This window comes from Azolla caroliniana, unplaced genomic scaffold, assembly GCF_043228905.1.
Source record: "Azolla caroliniana isolate FFs.n. ecotype wild unplaced genomic scaffold, voAzoCaro1.0.p SCAF_5, whole genome shotgun sequence".
NCBI classification, from domain to species: domain Eukaryota; kingdom Viridiplantae; phylum Streptophyta; class Polypodiopsida; order Salviniales; family Salviniaceae; genus Azolla; species Azolla caroliniana.
Window position 1 is genome coordinate 7259237 of NW_028230440.1, and position 18767 is coordinate 7278003.

General features: G+C 40.3%; 2 protein-coding genes across 2 annotated transcripts; both read right to left on the reverse strand.

Moving 5' to 3' along the window:
• Window positions 1-10828: 10828 nt before the first annotated feature.
• LOC147863989 (transcription termination factor MTERF4, chloroplastic-like) lies at window positions 10829-13254 on the reverse strand. The gene has a single exon (XM_087320282.1). It carries the CDS (start codon window positions 13243-13245, stop codon window positions 11026-11028), a length of 2220 nt encoding a protein of 739 aa, XP_087176408.1. The 5' UTR covers window positions 13246-13254; the 3' UTR covers window positions 10829-11025.
• A 2750-nt stretch (window positions 13255-16004) lies between these two features.
• Window positions 16005-18280, reverse strand: LOC147863990 (pentatricopeptide repeat-containing protein At2g13600-like). The gene is made up of 2 exons (XM_087319115.1): window positions 18183-18280; window positions 16005-18025 (listed from the first exon to the last, which is right to left on the reverse strand). The coding sequence occupies exons 1-2, from the start codon at window positions 18268-18270 to the stop codon at window positions 16602-16604; spliced, it is 1512 nt and encodes a 503-aa protein (XP_087175241.1). The 5' UTR covers window positions 18271-18280; the 3' UTR covers window positions 16005-16601.
• Between the last annotated feature and the right edge of the window lie 487 nt (window positions 18281-18767).

The window sequence follows — 18767 nt, forward strand, 5'->3', positions numbered from 1 at the left end:
GACATCATCGTTTTCAGCACCTCTTTGCTCAACCTTCATCGTAATCAACATTAATTGTTATCATTTATAGGTATAATTTTGCATCACAATTTTGGTGAGGATTTCTTTTGATCGCTCACCTTCCCAGTTTCGGTGGGGGTTACAACCACTCACTTTCTTGGTGGGGATTGAATCATTGCTTGCTTGCACTCCATTTTCATTTTAGTTCAAGTCTCGTGCCACATTCCTTTGACGAGGACCGATTTCGATCGCTCACCTTCTCGTTCTGGTGGGGGTCACAACCGCTCACTTTCTTGGTGAGGATCGCATTGGTTTCTCGCTAGCACTACCTTTTGTGTTGTGTTTTGGGTCAACCTCGACTATTTACCCTCTCATAATAGAAGAAGTTGAGTAGACCGCTTCACTTGCACTCCTTCGCGCGTTTGTGTTTGTGTTCCCGATCAGGACCGTACGTGTTCTTTCACATTGTTCATGTTCTAGTTCCTGATGAGGACCACATGGTTGCTCACGCTTGTTCGTGTTTGAGTTCTCGATGAGGGCCACACATGGTCGCTCTTGCCCGTTCGTGCTCAAGTTCCCAGTGAGGGCTGCAGGGTCGCTCACTCCCATTCGTGTTCCAGTTCCCGGTGAGGGCTGCATGGTCGCTCACTCCCATTCGTGTTCCAGTTCCCGGTGACTGTTGCATGGTCGCTCACTCCCGTTCGTGCTCAGTTCCCAATGAGGGCCGCATGGTTGCTCATGCCCGTTCATGTTCCCGGTGAGGACTGCACATGGTCTCTCACTGTTGTCCGTGTTGTAGTCTTCGGTGAGGGCCACACATGGTCGCTCACACCCGTCGAGGTTCAAATCTTTGGTGAGGACCGTGCATGATCGCTCACACCCATCAGTGTTCCAATCTCCAGGGAGGACCACACATGGTCACTCACGTCTATTGGCGTTCTAGTCTTCAGTGAGGACAACATATAGTTCTTCACGCCCGTTAGTGCTCCAATTCTCGTTCACCCCTACACCACACTTTCGAAAAGGCGGCCATAAAGGGGAGGATTATGTCACGACACAATGATATCAAATACGTAGTTAGTGAGGATTGAACTCGCAACCTCACAATTGAAGTTACAACCTCACAACTACAATATGTCATGATCAACCATCTTGATATGAGCATGCATTTATAATAGTTTAGTATTCTATAATCTAGCATATAGTACATTTTAGAATTAGAATATTCTATTCAGTAGTATATTCTAGAAATATTGTACGACATACTCTAAACGAGTATATTCTAGAGATATTCAATCTCGGAACATGTATAAATACTTGTAACCTCCTTGGTCCCTTTCAAGGGATTCAACACCAATCATTGACACATCAATCTAGTATTCTCGTTTCGCCTCATCTTTGTCGCCTTGATCTTTATTTTTGTCTTCATGCCCTCATGTCGCTCAGAACATCTAGAGTTCCTAGCCTCGTCACAAATTCTAGCTCCAAGTTCATCCGTCACTCGTAGCCTCATCATATGTGCTCCGTCCTAGTCTGCGCTTGGTGTGTCTGTGACACACGAGTCCTTGAAATATTTTTGTGACAAACAAGACCTTAAAGGTCGTAAGGCACGATGGGAAAATCTCATCCAAGACTTTGAATTTTCCATACGATATCATAAAGGTTCTATGAACACTATCGTTGATGCACTAAGTCACATCCATGAAGTTAACATGCTTAGCTTCACTGAAATAACATCATATCTTTATGATCACCTTCGAGGAAAGTATCCCGATGACAATTATTTTGGAAAATACTGGGCAAGAGTTGAGTCAGGAACAGACAACACCACATCCTCGAAGGAATCCTTCCACATCGCTAATGGTTTGCTCTATTGTAATGGGAAGGTTTGTGTTCCAAATTTGCCTCAACATGGCACTTTGGAATACATCGTACACTCATTCTCATATCCACTCAATTCTATTAGCCTAAGATGCGTCCTGACATACATAGCTATGTGACTATATGCCACCAGTGTTTGGTTAACAAACCCTGATGACTTAAAGTCGTTGAACTTTACATCCCTTGGACATTCCCAATAATAAGTGGTAAAGTATATCCATGGATTTTATGGTTGGTCTTCCTCGCACCAAAAAAGGCCATGATGCTGTCAGGAATAGTATTAAACAAAGAGAGGATTAGTACTAGAGAAGGGAGGTACTATTAGTACTAAGAGGACGAGACTGCGTAAGACTCCCGAGAGAGGAAGAGAGAAGAGGAGAGAGAGATAGCGAGGACGAGAGAGAGAGAGAGAGAGAGAGAGAGAGAGAGAGAGAGAGAGAGAGAGAGAGAGAGATGATTATAACATATTATATATTATAAGAAGAGTAAGTGCAAAAGGGCTATGAGGCTAAAGACTGGCGTTGAACCAATTTGGTTCAACATAATGCCTAGTGCCCTCTTTTATAGTGTTCTCAGGAGTAATCCTGAAGCTTCTAGAATGTTCCAGAGAAATCTGGAATATACATTAATTTCCTATAATAAAATGTAAATAAAAATAATATCTTACGTATTACAATAGATGATATAATGGTCAAGAGCTCGACCCATATAACCTAAGGTCATGGGTTTGAGTCTTGCCATATCATGAAACTATCCCCCCTTTAAAACGATGAGTGTCACGAGTCGTTTTGGATGGAGGACCCGGTTTGTGTGGATATTGACGATGGAAGTCTTCAAGAAGCGCCCGAGCATTGGTCACATTCTCGATCGGTTCCCAAGTACATTCACTGGGACTATAGCCTAGCCAATCGACTAGATAGTAGAGCTTGTTGCGAACAATCTTGGAATCAAGGATGGCGGCAACCTCGTACTTGACAGGAACTACACGCTCCCTATGCGCAATGCTCGGCCACAACCGAGCTTAGAATCATACACAGAAGAAAACGGGGAATGAAACGCACGACACAGTGAAGAGAAGAGTACACAAGATGTTTACGTGGAAAAACCCAAACTAGGGAAAAAACCACGACAGCCCACAGACTGCAAACTATCACTATATCACAATGGTTACAACAGTGAGCTCACGGAGGCAACGACCTCGCGCTCACGATCTTCGCCACAGGCAGCGGTTACAACAGAGGCAACGACCTCTTCCTCTCTCTCTCTCTCTCTCTCTCTCTCTCTCTCTGTGTGTACACTGTTACGCGCTCTCTCTTCTTGCACAAACAAGAATGACAACAACACAACTACAATTCTCTGTTTTCCCTAAGTCATATTTATACTAATATGACTTTTCGTCTATTTACAAATATAGCCCCCCAATGGACTCTCAAAAACATATTTACGAATATGTCCCTTCATCCGGTGAGCACTCCTCACCGGGCCTGCATCATCCGGCGCTTGCCGGGCACACATCATCCGATTCTCACCAGGTCTTCCGTAGTCGGGTCCTTGTCATCTGGTTCTCACTGGGTCTTCCGTAGTCAGGTACTCGTCATCCGGTTTTCACTGGGTCTTCACCATCCGGCTTCGGCCGAGGCCTATCGGCCTCGGCCAAGTTTGCTCATTAGTACTATTCTTCTCACTTCCCATCCGGAGGGACCTGTTTCCTAACAGTACTCTGGTCCGTCTTCAAGCTCGATCGGGGGTGGAGGTTGTATAATACGTCATGGGATGGTGCTCTCGTGATAGGGTTCAAGGAGAGAACTATGAAACACCGGATGTATCCGAAGTTTAGGAGGTAGATCGAGACGAAAAGCGACATCATTAATCTTTCTGATAATACGAAAGGGACCTAATCCCCGATAATCCAACTTCTCACATGGGCGAGTAGTCTTGATGTGTCGTCGTAGCAGCCACACACGATCTCCAATGTTAAAACTAGATGGAAGTCAATGACGATCCGCGTAGACCTTGTGTGTTTGTTGAGCTTGCTGGAGATGAGTAGATAAATCTGCTTGTATCTTGCGTAACTGCTCCAAACAATCCTCCGCGCAAGGATTTGTGGACACCTCTGGGGTTTCAAGTACACTCCACCGAGGGTGACATCCCGTATAAGCATAAAAGGGCGTAACTTTAGTCGATGCATGGATAGAGTTATTATAGGCAAATTCCGCGAAGTGGAGAATATCTGCCTAGTTATCCTGATGATAGCTGAGAAAGCACCACAAAAGCTAGTATAGCTTGGGCGAAAGCATCTGTCTTCAGGTTCGCACGTATGATATTGATAACGTGGGAATCCATGGGCATGCCAAAAACCTGTGTTGCTTGCAGTCGTGTCGGTCCCAAGATTACTTGCTTTTAATTATCGAAAGTTGGCTCGCCGGGACGCGGTGTTAGATACAAACGCCATGATAATGCATCTGCCTTCCCTTGGTGCTTCCCCGGATGATATGTAATTTTGAAGTCGAAACGCGTGAGGAAGTGGGCCCACCGAGCTTGACGTCGATTTAACACACGAGCATCCTGAAAGTAGGCAAGGTTTTTATGGTCATTGAATATGGTGACTTGATGAGAGGATCCCTCTAAAAAATGCCTCCATTACATAAACGAGTCCATTATTGCCAATAGCTCCTTATCATGAATTTCGTAGTTGATTTCGGCAGCGTCAAACTTGCGTGAGTGAAAAGCCACAAGATGTAGCTTCTTATCATTACCCTGTTGTGATAGAATGCTCCCCAATGCGAAATCCGATGCGTCAGCTTCGATAATGAATGGTTTTTCCGGATCTACATGAGCTAGAATTGGAGCCGATGATAATGCCTTTTTAAGACTCTCGAAAGCCATATCTTCTTCTTTAGACCAAACGAACGATTGTCCCTTCCTGGTAAGCTGTGTGAGAGGCAGAACGAGCTTTGAGTAATCTTGTATAAACTTCCGGTAAAAATTGGCAAAGCCTAAAAAGCATTGCACATCCTGCACCGAGTGCGGAGTCTGCCATTCTACCACCGTCTTGACCTTAGCTGGGTCCATGGAGATGCCTTCTGATGAAATGATGTAGCCGAGAAATTCCACTTGGTTGCACCCAAAACTACATTTTTCTAGCTTTGCGTAAAGACCATGTTCTCGAAGTCGTTTTAGTACTAACAGTACGTGAGAATCATGCTCTTCTTCGGTCTTTTAATAAACTAGTAGATCATCCAAGTAGATGATCAGACACACATCCAAGAGATCTCGGAATATATCATTTGCCATGTGCTGGAAGACTGTTGGCGCATTAGTGAGGCCGAACGACATGACCGTATACTTGAAGTGCCCATATCTAGTGCGGAACGCGGTCTTCCATTCATCTGCTAGTCGGATCCGTACGAGGTTATAGGCCCCCCATAAGTCGATCTTTGTGAAGAACCTGGCACCATTGATCCGTTCTAAAAGACTTGAGATGAGGGGAAGGGCATACCTTTTGAGGATTGTAACTTTATTCAAGCCACGGTAATCTACCACCATACGAAGTGAGCCATCCTTTTTCTTGACGAAGAAAATGGGTGTGCTGGCTGGAGATTTCGAATGTCGAATGAATCCATTCTCCAAATTCTCCTCTATATAGGCTCAAAGGACTTCTAGCTCGGTTGGTGACAAATTGTATATCGGTCCCCATGGTGGCTCTTTCACCGGTTGTAAATCGATGGGGCAATCATATGGTCGATGGTGAGGAAGCGTATTGGCTCGTACTTTATCGAATACATCAGCATAATGATGATACTTCTTTGGAAGTTGAATGGTGGACTCCTCTTTAATGGTGTCGGAGAGTTTTAGTGATATTGCGAAGAGAAACATTTCTTCCTTGCGTCCTTCTTCTTGCAACTGATGTAGTGAAATGGTGGCAATCTTCTGAGTAGATCCTCGGGTTTGTCAACACCGGATTTCTCTTGTTCTCCAATCTATGTCTGGGTTATGTAACTTGAACCATGGTAATCCCAAAACGATGGGATGTTCTGGGATACTAATAATCATAGATTGACACATGCGTGTTATTCGTGATATTCTCTATGCGCAATATTCTCAACATTCGAGAATATGAAATGGCCCCAAGAATATTAAAAACCCATTCGTTTTGCAAAAAATATATATAATATTTATTTAAATAAATTTATTTCACCAAAAAAAGAACAATTATTCATTAATAGATTATAGTGTCAAGAGAGTTTATGAAACTTATTTTAATTAATCAATTTATTTATTTATTTTTAAAAAACGAATACTTAATAACTTATACATTTATTATAAAAATTTAGTTATACTTACAAATATGATTAGTATGAACTCTAAATATATGATTAGTTTGAAGTACTATTTTTAATGTCAAAATAAAAATATCCATAAATTTTGAGGGAATAAAAAGTGAGAAATTAATGAGCCTTTATTTTATTTTATTTATTTATTAAAAATAAAACGAATACATACTTATAAGTTATACATTTATTATAAAAATCTAGTAGTGTCAAATCCCTAAGTCCCTCTTTTATTATCCCTATTTATTGTCAAGTTCCTTTTTTATATCCTAGGAAATTAAAAAAGACATAGTTTTTTTTTTTGAGTTAAACGAATACTTGACCACCCATTCGTATTCGTATTCGTTTGCATTCGAATGGGAAACCCGACGAATGTGAATATGTCAATCTATGCTAATAATGTTAAATGATACCACACATGCTAAGTTATCTAGGACAATTTCTCTTGTTCTCCAATCTATGTCTAGGTTATGTAACTCGAACCATGGTAATCCCAAAACGATGGGATGTTCTAGGATACTAATAATGTTAAATGATAATACACATGCTAAGTTATCTAGGACAATATTAACGGGTTCTGACTCTTCTATGATATTTCCGGAAGCAATGGGTCGACCATCAATGACGACTACAGAGGCTGGACACGGGAGTTTTCTAAGAGATATCTGATGAGCTTGGGCAAAATTCCTATCCATAAAGTAAGAATTAGCTCTGGAGTCTAGAAGTGCTAAGACGTGTACTGGAGGGGTACTTTTAGTACTAACTGTTACTTGGGCTACGAATACATTGCTATCTTGCTTAGAGGGAATGGAACCACTAATGGGCTGCACAGATCTAGGGCTGTCCAACCAAACAGCTCCTATTTTGGCTGGACTTAGTCGTTTAACTCCTCTTCTAACTAACTAAGGACATCAAATTTGTTCGCTAGATCTAGGCTATTAGTACTATTAGTACTATCAGATATCCCTACTGTAATAGGCTCGGGTTTAGTACAATTAGAACTAGCAACTATTTGGTTTACCTGTCTTCTTGGCCTATGGGGACAATTTATTGCAATGTGTCCTGGTTCACCGTAGTAGAGATATAGGTGATTTGTTCGGCGTCGCTGCTTTTCTTCTTCGGATAATGGCCCTCGACGATGTGTAATGTCAATCTCCATCAGAGTTGGAGTATTCATTGGAGGCGCATTATAGTACTCCCTCGGTAAAGGTTTTGCTACCATTGAGGCGTAGGTGGGCTCTGATCTTGCCCTCGGCATCTGTAGCTATCATTCCGAACGTCGCTCAAAGAGGCGGTTGTCACATCTCACCGCGCGACTAATTGCTTCTGTTAAGGACTTTGGCTCTTCAGGGAAAGTCAAGAGTAAATCCTTGACATTGTTGCGTAAACCATATTAACGAAATTGCTCCATCAACGCTTATCCCAAGGGATGTCAGCGGCGAGTAGGCGGAAATCTGCAACGTATGCGGAGGCTGGACGGTCTCCTTGGCGTAATCGCCGGATTTTGTTGATTGCGGTCCTTATGCGGTCAGTATCCCCAAAGCATGCTTTAAACTCACCTATAAACTCTTCAAAGTTGTTGAGTAATGGAGACTCCTTTTCCAATAGTGGAGCGAACCATGCCAACGCTGAGCCACTTAACAGCGTCCCTACTAAACCCACTCGTGATGCATCGGTAGTATATTGGGAAGGATGCATTTGAATAACTAATAGTACCTGATTAAGGAACCCTCTAAACTGTGATCGTGTTCCATCGAACTTCGTGGGAAGGCCAATCTTGGGTTCCTTATGAATCCCTTGTGTTCCGGGGCCTTGTTGTTGCATCGCTACGATGGTTGCTTCGAGTTGTTGCACGCGTAATGCAAGTTCCCCATGTTGTTGTTGCATTTGCTACTTTTCTAAGGAGATTTGTCGTTGATTTTCTTGTTCCAAAGCAAGGAACTTCTCTTTCAAGCATTGAAACTCCGAGAAAACAGATTGATATTCCTGAGTGCTAACTGTGGCCATGGGATGAAAATGAAAAGAGGAATAAGATATTAGTATAAAGGGAGAGAGACAAAAGGAAAAATTGGTTCAAACTGTCAGGAATAGTACTAAACAGAGAGAGGATTAGTACTAGAGAAGGGAGGTACTATTAGTACTAAGAGGACGGGACTGTGTAAGACTCCCGAGAGAGGAAGAGAGAAGAGGAGAGAGAGAGAGAGATAGCGAGGACGAGAGAGAGAGAGAGAGAGAGAGAGAGAGAGAGAGATGATTATAACATATTATATATTATAAGAAGAGTAAGTACAAAAGGGATATGAGGCTAAAGACTGGCGTTGAACCAATTTGGTTCAACATAATGCCTAGTGCCCTCTTTTATAGTGTTCTCAGGAGTAATCCTGAAGCTTCTAGAATGTTCCAGAGAAATCTGGAATATACATTAATTTCCTATAATAAAATGTAAATGAAAATAGTATCCTACGTATTACAATAGATGATATAATGGTCAAGAGCTCGACCCATATAACCTAAGGTCATGGGTTCGAGTCTTGCCATATCATGACAGATGCCATCTGGGTTGTGGTTGATAAACTAACTAAAATGGTCAGATTGATTGCTTTAAACCACATTAACAGCTCTTGAATTGGCTTACCAATTCATTGACGTGTTATTTCGTTTTTATGGGCTACCAATGGATATCGTGAATGATCAAGATCCAAAGTTTACTAACGACTTTTGGACGTAAGTCTTTAAGAAGTTAGAAACTACTTTGAGCATGAGCTCCACGGATCATCCTCAATCCGATGGACAGACAAAATGAGTAAATCAAATTATTGAGGGCATGCTTCGAGCATACGTTGGTACAAAACCAACAAAATGGGAACATTATCTCCCAATTTTGGAGTTTGCTTATAACAGCTCCAAGTATACATCGACGAGATATAGTCCTTTTATGTTGATGTATGGTTTTCAATCACAATCCCCGATTGATGTTAATATACATCATGATGAGTTGCGAAGTATGTACGCAAAACTTTCTCTGGGATATGCAAGATATGTTGCATATTGCACGAGATAATATAAAAACAACTGAGGATAGAGCATTTTTACATGTACCTCACAATTCTAAGACATTGTCTATGGGTAAGTGTGTTATGTTAGCTCCATGGTTTTTTGTACCTTTTACAGTCCTCAAAAGCATTGGTTCATCAACCTATCGTCTCGCTCTTCTTGAGGGCATTGAAGTTCCATCCAATTTTTCATGTAAGTCATCTAAAAGAACTTCTTGGTTCTAGCGACAATACAATCACAATTGAAACTCTTGTAACTTCTGAAGAATTATCTTCTAAACCACATGTACCAAAAAGAATTGTTGATGTTAAAACGAAAAATTTGCATTTTAAAATAATCCGAGAATTTAAAATTAAATGGATGAATAAGTCTATACAATATGTTACATGGGAACGAGAAAACACTCTTAAAACTAATTTCCCTAACTTTTCGTTGCAAGAGTGCAATGTTTTAAAGAGGGGACGTATGTTACAGGCATGACCATATAATATCCTGTGGTAAGATTGTATTGTAGTATTCTATACACATGGATAAAGTGTGAGGGTTAAACGAGAGTGTAAAGAAGGGAAGGATTACTTTTGATCCTTAGGATTGAGACAACCCATTAAGGCCAAGTGTAAACTTGCTTGGGGGCCTTAGGTCTAGCTATAAATATGAGGCCTAGTTACCCTCATTTGACATCCCTTGACTACATCGAGACTCTGTCCTTGTGGTGGATCAACTCATGTAGCGAGCGCTCCAATACCAAGTATGACTCAACATCACGGCGATTGTATGGGATGCCAATCGAGGCTCAAGTCCATCTCAATCCCTTTGCTCGAGGGTAATCGGGTGGATTGGTACCATTCTTTCTCTCTCCGCTCTTATTTTTCTATGCTTTAATTCCTTATCATATGCTTACATTAGGATCTAACGCCAACAATACTACTCCCCAAGATCAATCGAGAACCAAACTTAGGATCATTAACAAACTAGAATTATAGAATTACTCCTTGCAAGCATAATTTAAACAAAGTTTTCGCGACATTTCATGTGTTTCCAATCCTACAAAATTTCTATTCTTCACAACTAAAGTACTTCATTCACTACCTATTAGTAATACGGTCTATGATTGTTGAGGATACAGACTATCCCCTTCAACAATGATAGTCTTAACAATTGAAGTATTATATTCACCAATAAAAAATACAAATGAAAAGTATGTCATCCGGTGTTTGCTTTTCCTCCTTTGAAGTTCTTGATTAATTAAGTTCTAGCTCCTTTGAAGCCAAGAAAGGAGCAAGACAATAATCAGCATTTCCCATGCCTTACGGATCATGTCACAAAGGAAACGCATTTGCATCCATAAACAAAAAGACAATATGCACGCAAACAAATTTCCATACTGAAATCTATGCCTGTGAGCGAAGGATAGATTATGGCAAATAGAACATTACCAACTTTTGTCACCTTATTACTGTGGAATCGTAAAGAGATGCACCAATAATGGACTTTACTAGGATGCCACATCCAATTATTCATTTATATGAGTATTAGATAGATATGATTGAATAAACAAATAATAAACATGAAGATGTACAAGTTGAACATCTTTCCTTGAATAAAAACAGTGCCCCTCCCAAAGGAACAATGGAGAAACATGAGAAATAAATACAACTAAATCTTTAACACGTAATAATTTTGCCATCTCATGCGCCAATATGGAGAGATTCTAGTTAGAAAATAAGTGAAAGGTTTACCAAACCCAAAGTTTTAGATTTTATATTGTGACAAGTTGAAATCCCCTCTTAGGGAGTGATCGAGAACAAGTATTCACACTTGATAAAGAAGCTTCAAATCTGGTTTTAATGGCGCTCGGTTTTTGTTCGTTCTCGAGTTTTCCTGGTAAAAGACCACCCATGACAAACATATGCCCAATTGCCTTTCCCTTTTCCTCTTCATCAACACAACCTCTAGCAAGTCTCCTTTGAAATTTGCCATCACTACAATTTAAAATCCACTCCAAACTGTACTCCCTATGCTTTTCTTCTAGCGCCTTAAACCGAGGCTTTATCCTTGTCTCAAGCCCATATGTCAAGCAAGCCGGAAATTCAATAACATCTTGCCTTGTCCTCTTCATGTCCCTTGTCAGAAAGGTGAAATTTGGCTTCAGACTCTCGTCAATGCTTAGCACAAGTATTTGAGGGCACTGCGATGCCATCACACCAATCTCCTTCGGGGCGAATCGTTGGCTTTTCAAGAACCTAATTCTTCCCATCGCCACCTCTTCCTTGAGGAATATCACTTGTGGCATTTTCTCAATCATCTTGGAAACTCCATCCAAGTCCAAAACAAGGTTTTGTTTGAGCCAATCCACTTGCATTGCCAAGCTAGGGCTAAAAACACGCCCCAAAAGCTCAGGGAATTGGGCAATCATTCCTGGGACACACTCCTCTCGGACACCAATCCCAACAAGTTGACTCACATTATATTTCATTCTGCTTTCCAAATCATACCCTAGTATTTGAGGTCTCCTTTCTAAGACACTAGTAACAATAGTTTGTGGCATCCCCAAGCTCATTAAGTATTCAAACTTAGGCTTTATCACTGTTGCTACTCTCATTCCTAGAACCTCAGGATACTCCGTAAGCATCCGACCCACATGCCTCATTTTCACACCCATACTTACCAAATAAGCCACTGAAGTACTCATTGTACCATCAGTCTTAAAGCCTAATAAATCTGGATAGCGAGTGAGGACTGGAGGCAAGTCTACAGGATCAATATCCAATCCTCGCAAGAAGTATATGACCGGAAGTATATCGATCACCACACTAGAATGCAGAACCATAGGATATTTCCTTAGCAAACCAGTGACCCAATGTTCTTTGATGCCGATCTTCTTGAGATATCTTAGCACCGGGACCATGTTCTTGTAAACACTGCAGCCAAGGGCTAATGGGTAGCCATTGATATCATCATTGGTGAGACCTAGTTTCCGAAGAAAGCCAAGGCGAGTTTTCATAACATCAAGAGTTGTGGGGAGTTCAATGGATTTAAGGTCAGATGTCTGTATTCCTTCGGATTCAAGATAAGTTAGCACAGTTTTGCGCGCAATTTTCCTGTGCTCATTTGAGAGGAGGATTCCCCATGTGACAGATGGCCGAACAACTTTCGGCTCGGCAGCCATTTGTCTCTCGACTTCAGCTTGGAGCTCGTCTTCAGAATCACTCTCAACTTCTATGTCATCAGAATCAGAATCTTGGATGTAGTTCTTGCTATGGGCTCGACCACGTTGTCCGCCCATTTGATCATAATTTTCTCTCATTTGATCCTGAAAGCCACCTGTTTGTTCATAATTCCCATATGTTCGATCAGGATGTCTGTTCATCTCATCAAAACTTCTACCTTGACGGCTACCCAGCCAATCATTTTTTCTTCCCATCTGATACGAATCACAGCCATTTCTATAATTATTCTCGAATCTGTTTAATTCTTCTCTATCTGAATCAATACCAAAATCTGTCTCCTGTCCTTCTTCTTCACTAATATCATCTTCGGTTTCGAATGCATCACCTCTAACCACATTCTTTTGCTTTTTCTCATTCTTATCCTTCTTCATTTGGGTTTTCTTCTCCAATACTCCAACCTCTCTTCGTTCCCCCTCAGATGAATCCTCCGATAACTCATTCTCTCTCTTCCGGAACAAATCCTCGTCATCTGATTCAGACCACTCTGACTCTGTCACAGTTTCCATGGTGGAACAGAATCGTGGAGAAGGGAACTGAGAGCGCAGGAAGGTTTTCGATTCTCCAAGGGAGCCATGGTTAAAACACAAGGAGGAAATCGTCGAGTGAGGGGGAGGTGGGTACCTGTGAGGATGGGAGGCCACTCGAAGGCGATTCTGTGCAGACCTTCTGGGGTATATGAGAGGTAAAGCTCGTCGAAGATGGAGAGCTCTTCTCCCCATTGAAGCTTTTAGACAGAGAGAGAGAGACATGGAGAGCTCTTCTCCCCATTGAAGCATAAACCCTTTGATCTTAAAACCCTAAAACCCTTGGATCTTAAAACCCTAAAACCCTTTGATCTTAAAACCCTAATCTAATGTCATGGGTTCAAACCCAAAACATGTTATAAACAGTTGGGTTCTCTAATCCCCTATAAAGTCTTGTGATTTCAAACCCTAACCTAATGTCTTGGGTTCAAACCCATGATATAAAAAAAAATTGTGTTCTCTAACCTCCTATAAAATGTTGTGAATTCAAACCCTACTTCAATGTTGCTAGCGCCAAACTCGTGATCAATTTTGTCACTTCAGTTCCGAACCCTCGGTGAATGCCAATCAATTCCAACCCCTCGTCAAAATGTCAACAACTCAAACCCACCCCTCTAAACCCATGTAAATGTCATCGCTTTCGAGCCTTAATGGATGTCATCAATTCCAATCTTGATAGAAAATGCTAATGTAATGGTTATCATAAGTTTATGGATGATACAGATTAGTTGATTCTAACGATATCATGCATATTGACACATTACCTCATGTATATTGATGGTAGCATTGACTTTTGGACGTCGGATGGAAATCCCATCTTCCATTCCATGCGAATATGTTAATCTAGTAGGGCAGTGGTGAGCGGATTGTCTTTAGTGGCTTCAAAACACTTATATGTATTCAAATTAAAAAACATTTTTCTTGTACAGTGATTGAGCCATATGCCAAATACAAATTCTTTTTTTTGCCCCATTGCTAAAGCCATGATGTTGGTTGTTATGTCACAACTTTGGGCATCATTTATTGAGAAGAAAGTGTCATCAATTTAATGGGCTTTTGTTCACGAAGCTAGAGCTTTATCATCCCTATTAAAAAGGTTGTATTTGACTACTTTAGGTGTTGGGGGTATGTTTTTGCTACTCCACTTAAAATGGTACAAGAAATAATGAATTCTTATTTTTCACCATTGCTACCATTGACAAAGAAATCACAATATGTTTTAGCTCATTCACTAAAATATACATTGTGGAAGAAAGAGACAACATATTGGCATGATTTTGGTTCCATTCCTATATAGGTTTACGCCCAAAGCACTTAGGGGGAGCATTCGTACTAATTTTGGAGGATCATATGGTTGGTGAAAGATTTAGCCCCTTAAAATGTATGGATATAGGAACTCAACCTTGGATGAAGATGATTTATTATTTTGTGGAAAAGATTGGTATACATCATGGGAAAACAAGAGTTGTTGCGTCTATGTTGGTTCAAAAAATAGTGTGCCATTGGCAAAAGAGTTTAGAATTGTTCAATTGACATCCACTTGAGCGTTTAAAAAACACTAACTCCCTATCGACAAAGGTTCTCACATCCTCACAAACTAGTACATTGGGATGGAAAGGAAACTCTCAAGTTTGAGATCAATTATGGGACATGGCTTGGCTTGGTAACTTTGCAAAGTAATGTTCTAGAGTCGTACAAGTAGATCATGGCCTTTCGAACAATGCACACCAAGTTTCAATACATATAACTCCTAGGTATGTCTATGTTTGGCAATTAGTAGTTGCAATGCCTATTCTTGTGGCCACGATTTTGGAATCAGTGATTCAGAAATCGTTGAAAGATTAGTTATTTGATGGTAAAAAACTAATATTGGTGGGGCACACCATGATCTATATCATAAGTTAATTGAAGATTGAGCTTGACTATTGACGAGGGTTTCCCATAGATGGCATATTAACATAAACATACATTTTATGGGAGAGAGACCCCTTCATGTAGCTTAGTTGGTAAGGTTGTTTAACAAAGATCAAAAGGCCGCACATAACCCCTAATTTTTGAACCAATATCTACTAAAACAATGAAATGAGTGAACCATGAAATTGAGTACATGGGTTACCACCAAGGCATAACATTAATACTAATATAGAGGGAGTGGTGTACCACCAAGATATAGTTGTATTACACATGCACAAAGCTTGTCTTGGTAACTATGCAATGTATTACTCTAGTACTACGTAGGGAGATAATGGTCTTCAAAATTGTGAGCCAAAATTTCATATTATATTGAGCAATCAATATTTGTTGGTCTATACTTGTTATCCTAGTTTCAAATTTTATGGCAATCAAATCATGGAAAGATTGGTTATTTAAGAACAAAAACTTGGTACACACCAATCATTTCGATAATTAGTGCCAAATAGGCAAATCATGGCCTTCAAAATTGTGCAAACCAACTTTTATATTTGTCTAGGATCTGATCCACATTCAGAAATCATTATATGCTTTACCCATTCTTACGACCCTCATTTGGGAAATAGTGGTAGATGAACCGTGGAAAGATTGGTTATTCAACAATAAAGAATTGTTACTTACAATGCACATCAATGAAGTTTACTGTACGTTTATTACAGGTACAGCTTGGCTAGTGGTGAAGGCGTTACTTATAAGCCACATTATTGATTGTATACAATGTGGCTTGATTGTGGAGAGGGTATAATCAAATTTCAAGCTTAAACTTTTTAGGAAATATTGAAATCTCAATTCACAATCATTCAAACCCAACTAAAAACACCTCGTTCTCACACATTTGTATTGTTTGAAGCATATGATATAGGCCAATGTCATTGAACTCCTCCATGCTTCTCCATAGAGAAAAGTAGTTTGTCTCAATTCAATACAAGCCCATTTTTCTATATCCTGGTCATATCGCCAATGTAGTGTCACCTCAAGATAACTAAATGTACACCTGCTCAAAGGCAATTCGATTAGCTGTTGTAAATCAGCTTGTTAGCCAATATGAGGAGACATGTGAAAACAATGTGATGTATCATGTAATGGAGTTTTGTTGATAACTCATGTGTTGTGTGTGTTCTCTAGTTAGTTGTCACTTCAGAAGAAGGTCAAGACGTGAATAAATTTTTGCCATGAAAAGTCTCTCCCTCGTCAACAAGACCCACATGACCTAAGTATTAGCATGTCGGCTATGCATGTCACAAACATGTTTCATTCCCTCACATCTCATAAGCTTCTTCAAGGACACAGAGAACTTTCCCAAGTTCTACTTCATGCCATCACAGTTCAGGCCTTGCCTTGTAAGCTATTGATGTGTAATGTGTTAGATACCTCAATCTTTTTGTTGTGGTGTATGCAATTTCTCTTCCTTGGCCTAGCGGTTTGGGCCTTGCCTTATAACCAATAGATCATGCATTTGATACCTCAAATGTGTTTCATTTTGGGATACAATATCTCTCCTTGCCGAAGTTCTCTTCCGTGACCTAACAATTTGGGTCTTGCTTTGTGAGCTTTAGGTAATGAATGTGTTTGACCCTTGAAGCTTTTCATTTTGCTGTGTTTCAATTTCTCTAATCCATGGTAGTACCTGCATAGATCTTGTGCATACAAATATAAGAAGCGCTATTATTTCCATCCATTGACACAACTTGTTCAAAGGCATTTCTACCAAGTCGAACATCACCCCACTTCCTACAAGCACTCAACATAGTGAGCCACATCACAGTGTTGGGAAGGGATGGAGTTATATTCATAACAAACGCAACATTCTCTAATTGTCCGGCACGACCAAGGATATCAACTAAGCAACTTTGGTGCTCCAGAGTTGGGGTGACACCATAGCTTTGTGCCATGGTTTCAAAGTACGTCTCTCCCTTATCAACGAGACCCACGTGACTACAAGCATTAAGAACACTTATGAATGTCACTGAACTTGGTTTGATTCCTTCTCCTTTCATTCCTTCTAGGATATATAGAACTTCTCCCAATTCTCCTCGTTGGGCATATCCAGCGATCAATATATTCCAAGAGACTACATTTCGGATGCGAAGTGTGTTAAACACTTTGGATGCATTTGGGACCATGCCACATTTGACATACATAGCAACCACTGCATTACCAACATGTTGGCTTGATTGTATAAACCCTTTCTTCTCAATGTCAGCGTGTATTTTTCTTCCTTTCTCAAAGGCTCCAATTATACCACATGCTTTTAAGATGCAAGTAAGTGTATAATCATCGGGAGATATGCCATGTCTATGCATCTCTTGAGAATAGTCTAATGCTTCCTCGGCCCTTTCGTGCCGAACACATCCTGAGATTAATGCATTCCACAATACTACCTGTTGAAAAGGAAGTGTATGAAAAACCATCTTTGATTCGGCTAGCATGCCACATTTAGCATACATATCAACTACAGCCGTTGCCACAACAACATTGCTTCTCAAAAACCCCATTTTCTCAACATAAGCATGCGCTTCCATACATTCTTCGACATCTCGAACACCGCCACACACTTTCAAGACACAAACAAGTAAGATTTCATCAGGTAGAATTCCTTCGCGTCTCATCTGTCGATAACTGTATAATGCTTCTTCATAACAACCTTCTTGTACGTAAAATGTAATGACAGTTGTCCAAGAGACCACATTTCGATCTGGAAGCATCTCAAATACATCCTTTGCTTCAGCAACTAAACCACATTTCCCATACATATCAATCAAAGCATTACCAACAGCAAGATTGCGATTATTACCCAACAATCCTCTTCTTTCAATGCTATCATGTATGTATCTTCCACTTTCCACATCCTTAATGCTCCCACATGCTTTCAAAACACAAGTGAACGTGACCACATCTGGGAGTATAGACCGAGTCTCCATGAGAGAGAAGCGATTCAATGTTTCCCTGCCCTGACCATGTTGGACATATCCAGCCATCAACACATTCCATGTGACCAAATCACATATTGGAAGATTATCAAATACTTGTTGAGCTTTGAAGAGCATACCAAATTTCGCATACATATCAACCAATGCATTGCCAAGATAACAACAGTGGCTCGTTAGCAATCCTTCTCTAAGGATCAAACCATGTAATCTGATACCATTCTTGTGATCTTTTAGCTTAACGAATGCTTTAAGAAGACTTACCAAAGAAGACAAATTCCCGTGAGATATTGAGCCTTCTTGTGTTTGCCATGTCTGGTACACATCGAGAGCTTTTCCAAACTCTTTGCATTTGATGTGGCTTTGGATGACAGCATGCCACGAGGCCATCTTTCTTTCATGAGTAAATAACCTTGAGAAAGAGAGGTTTAGGGTTTAGGGACACAATAACCATACACGCCTGTATATTTGAACCGTTTTTTTTTGGGAGAGGGATTCCCCCTGTAGAGGGAGAAGCTCTGCACAGCCGACCTCATTGCCTTTAGTATAATTAATGGCCTAATTGCGACCTATAACTATACTTAGGGCAATGAATAATGGAGGAAGAACAGAAATTAGTCTTTAATTTTGTTCAGGGTTCTCCTTCAAAAGGAATAAACTGTGCATGTCTGATTATTAACTAGGCACTTCTAGCTTATTTTTTATTAGTTTTTCAAATGGTGCAAAATATATTAGAACCATGGTCTTAGGTTTAAAACCTTTCAATACCTAAAGTCAACTTGAACCTTATCCCATATCCATCACATTTTTCTTTTGATTACATGAATTTTTGATGATTAATTAAACTCG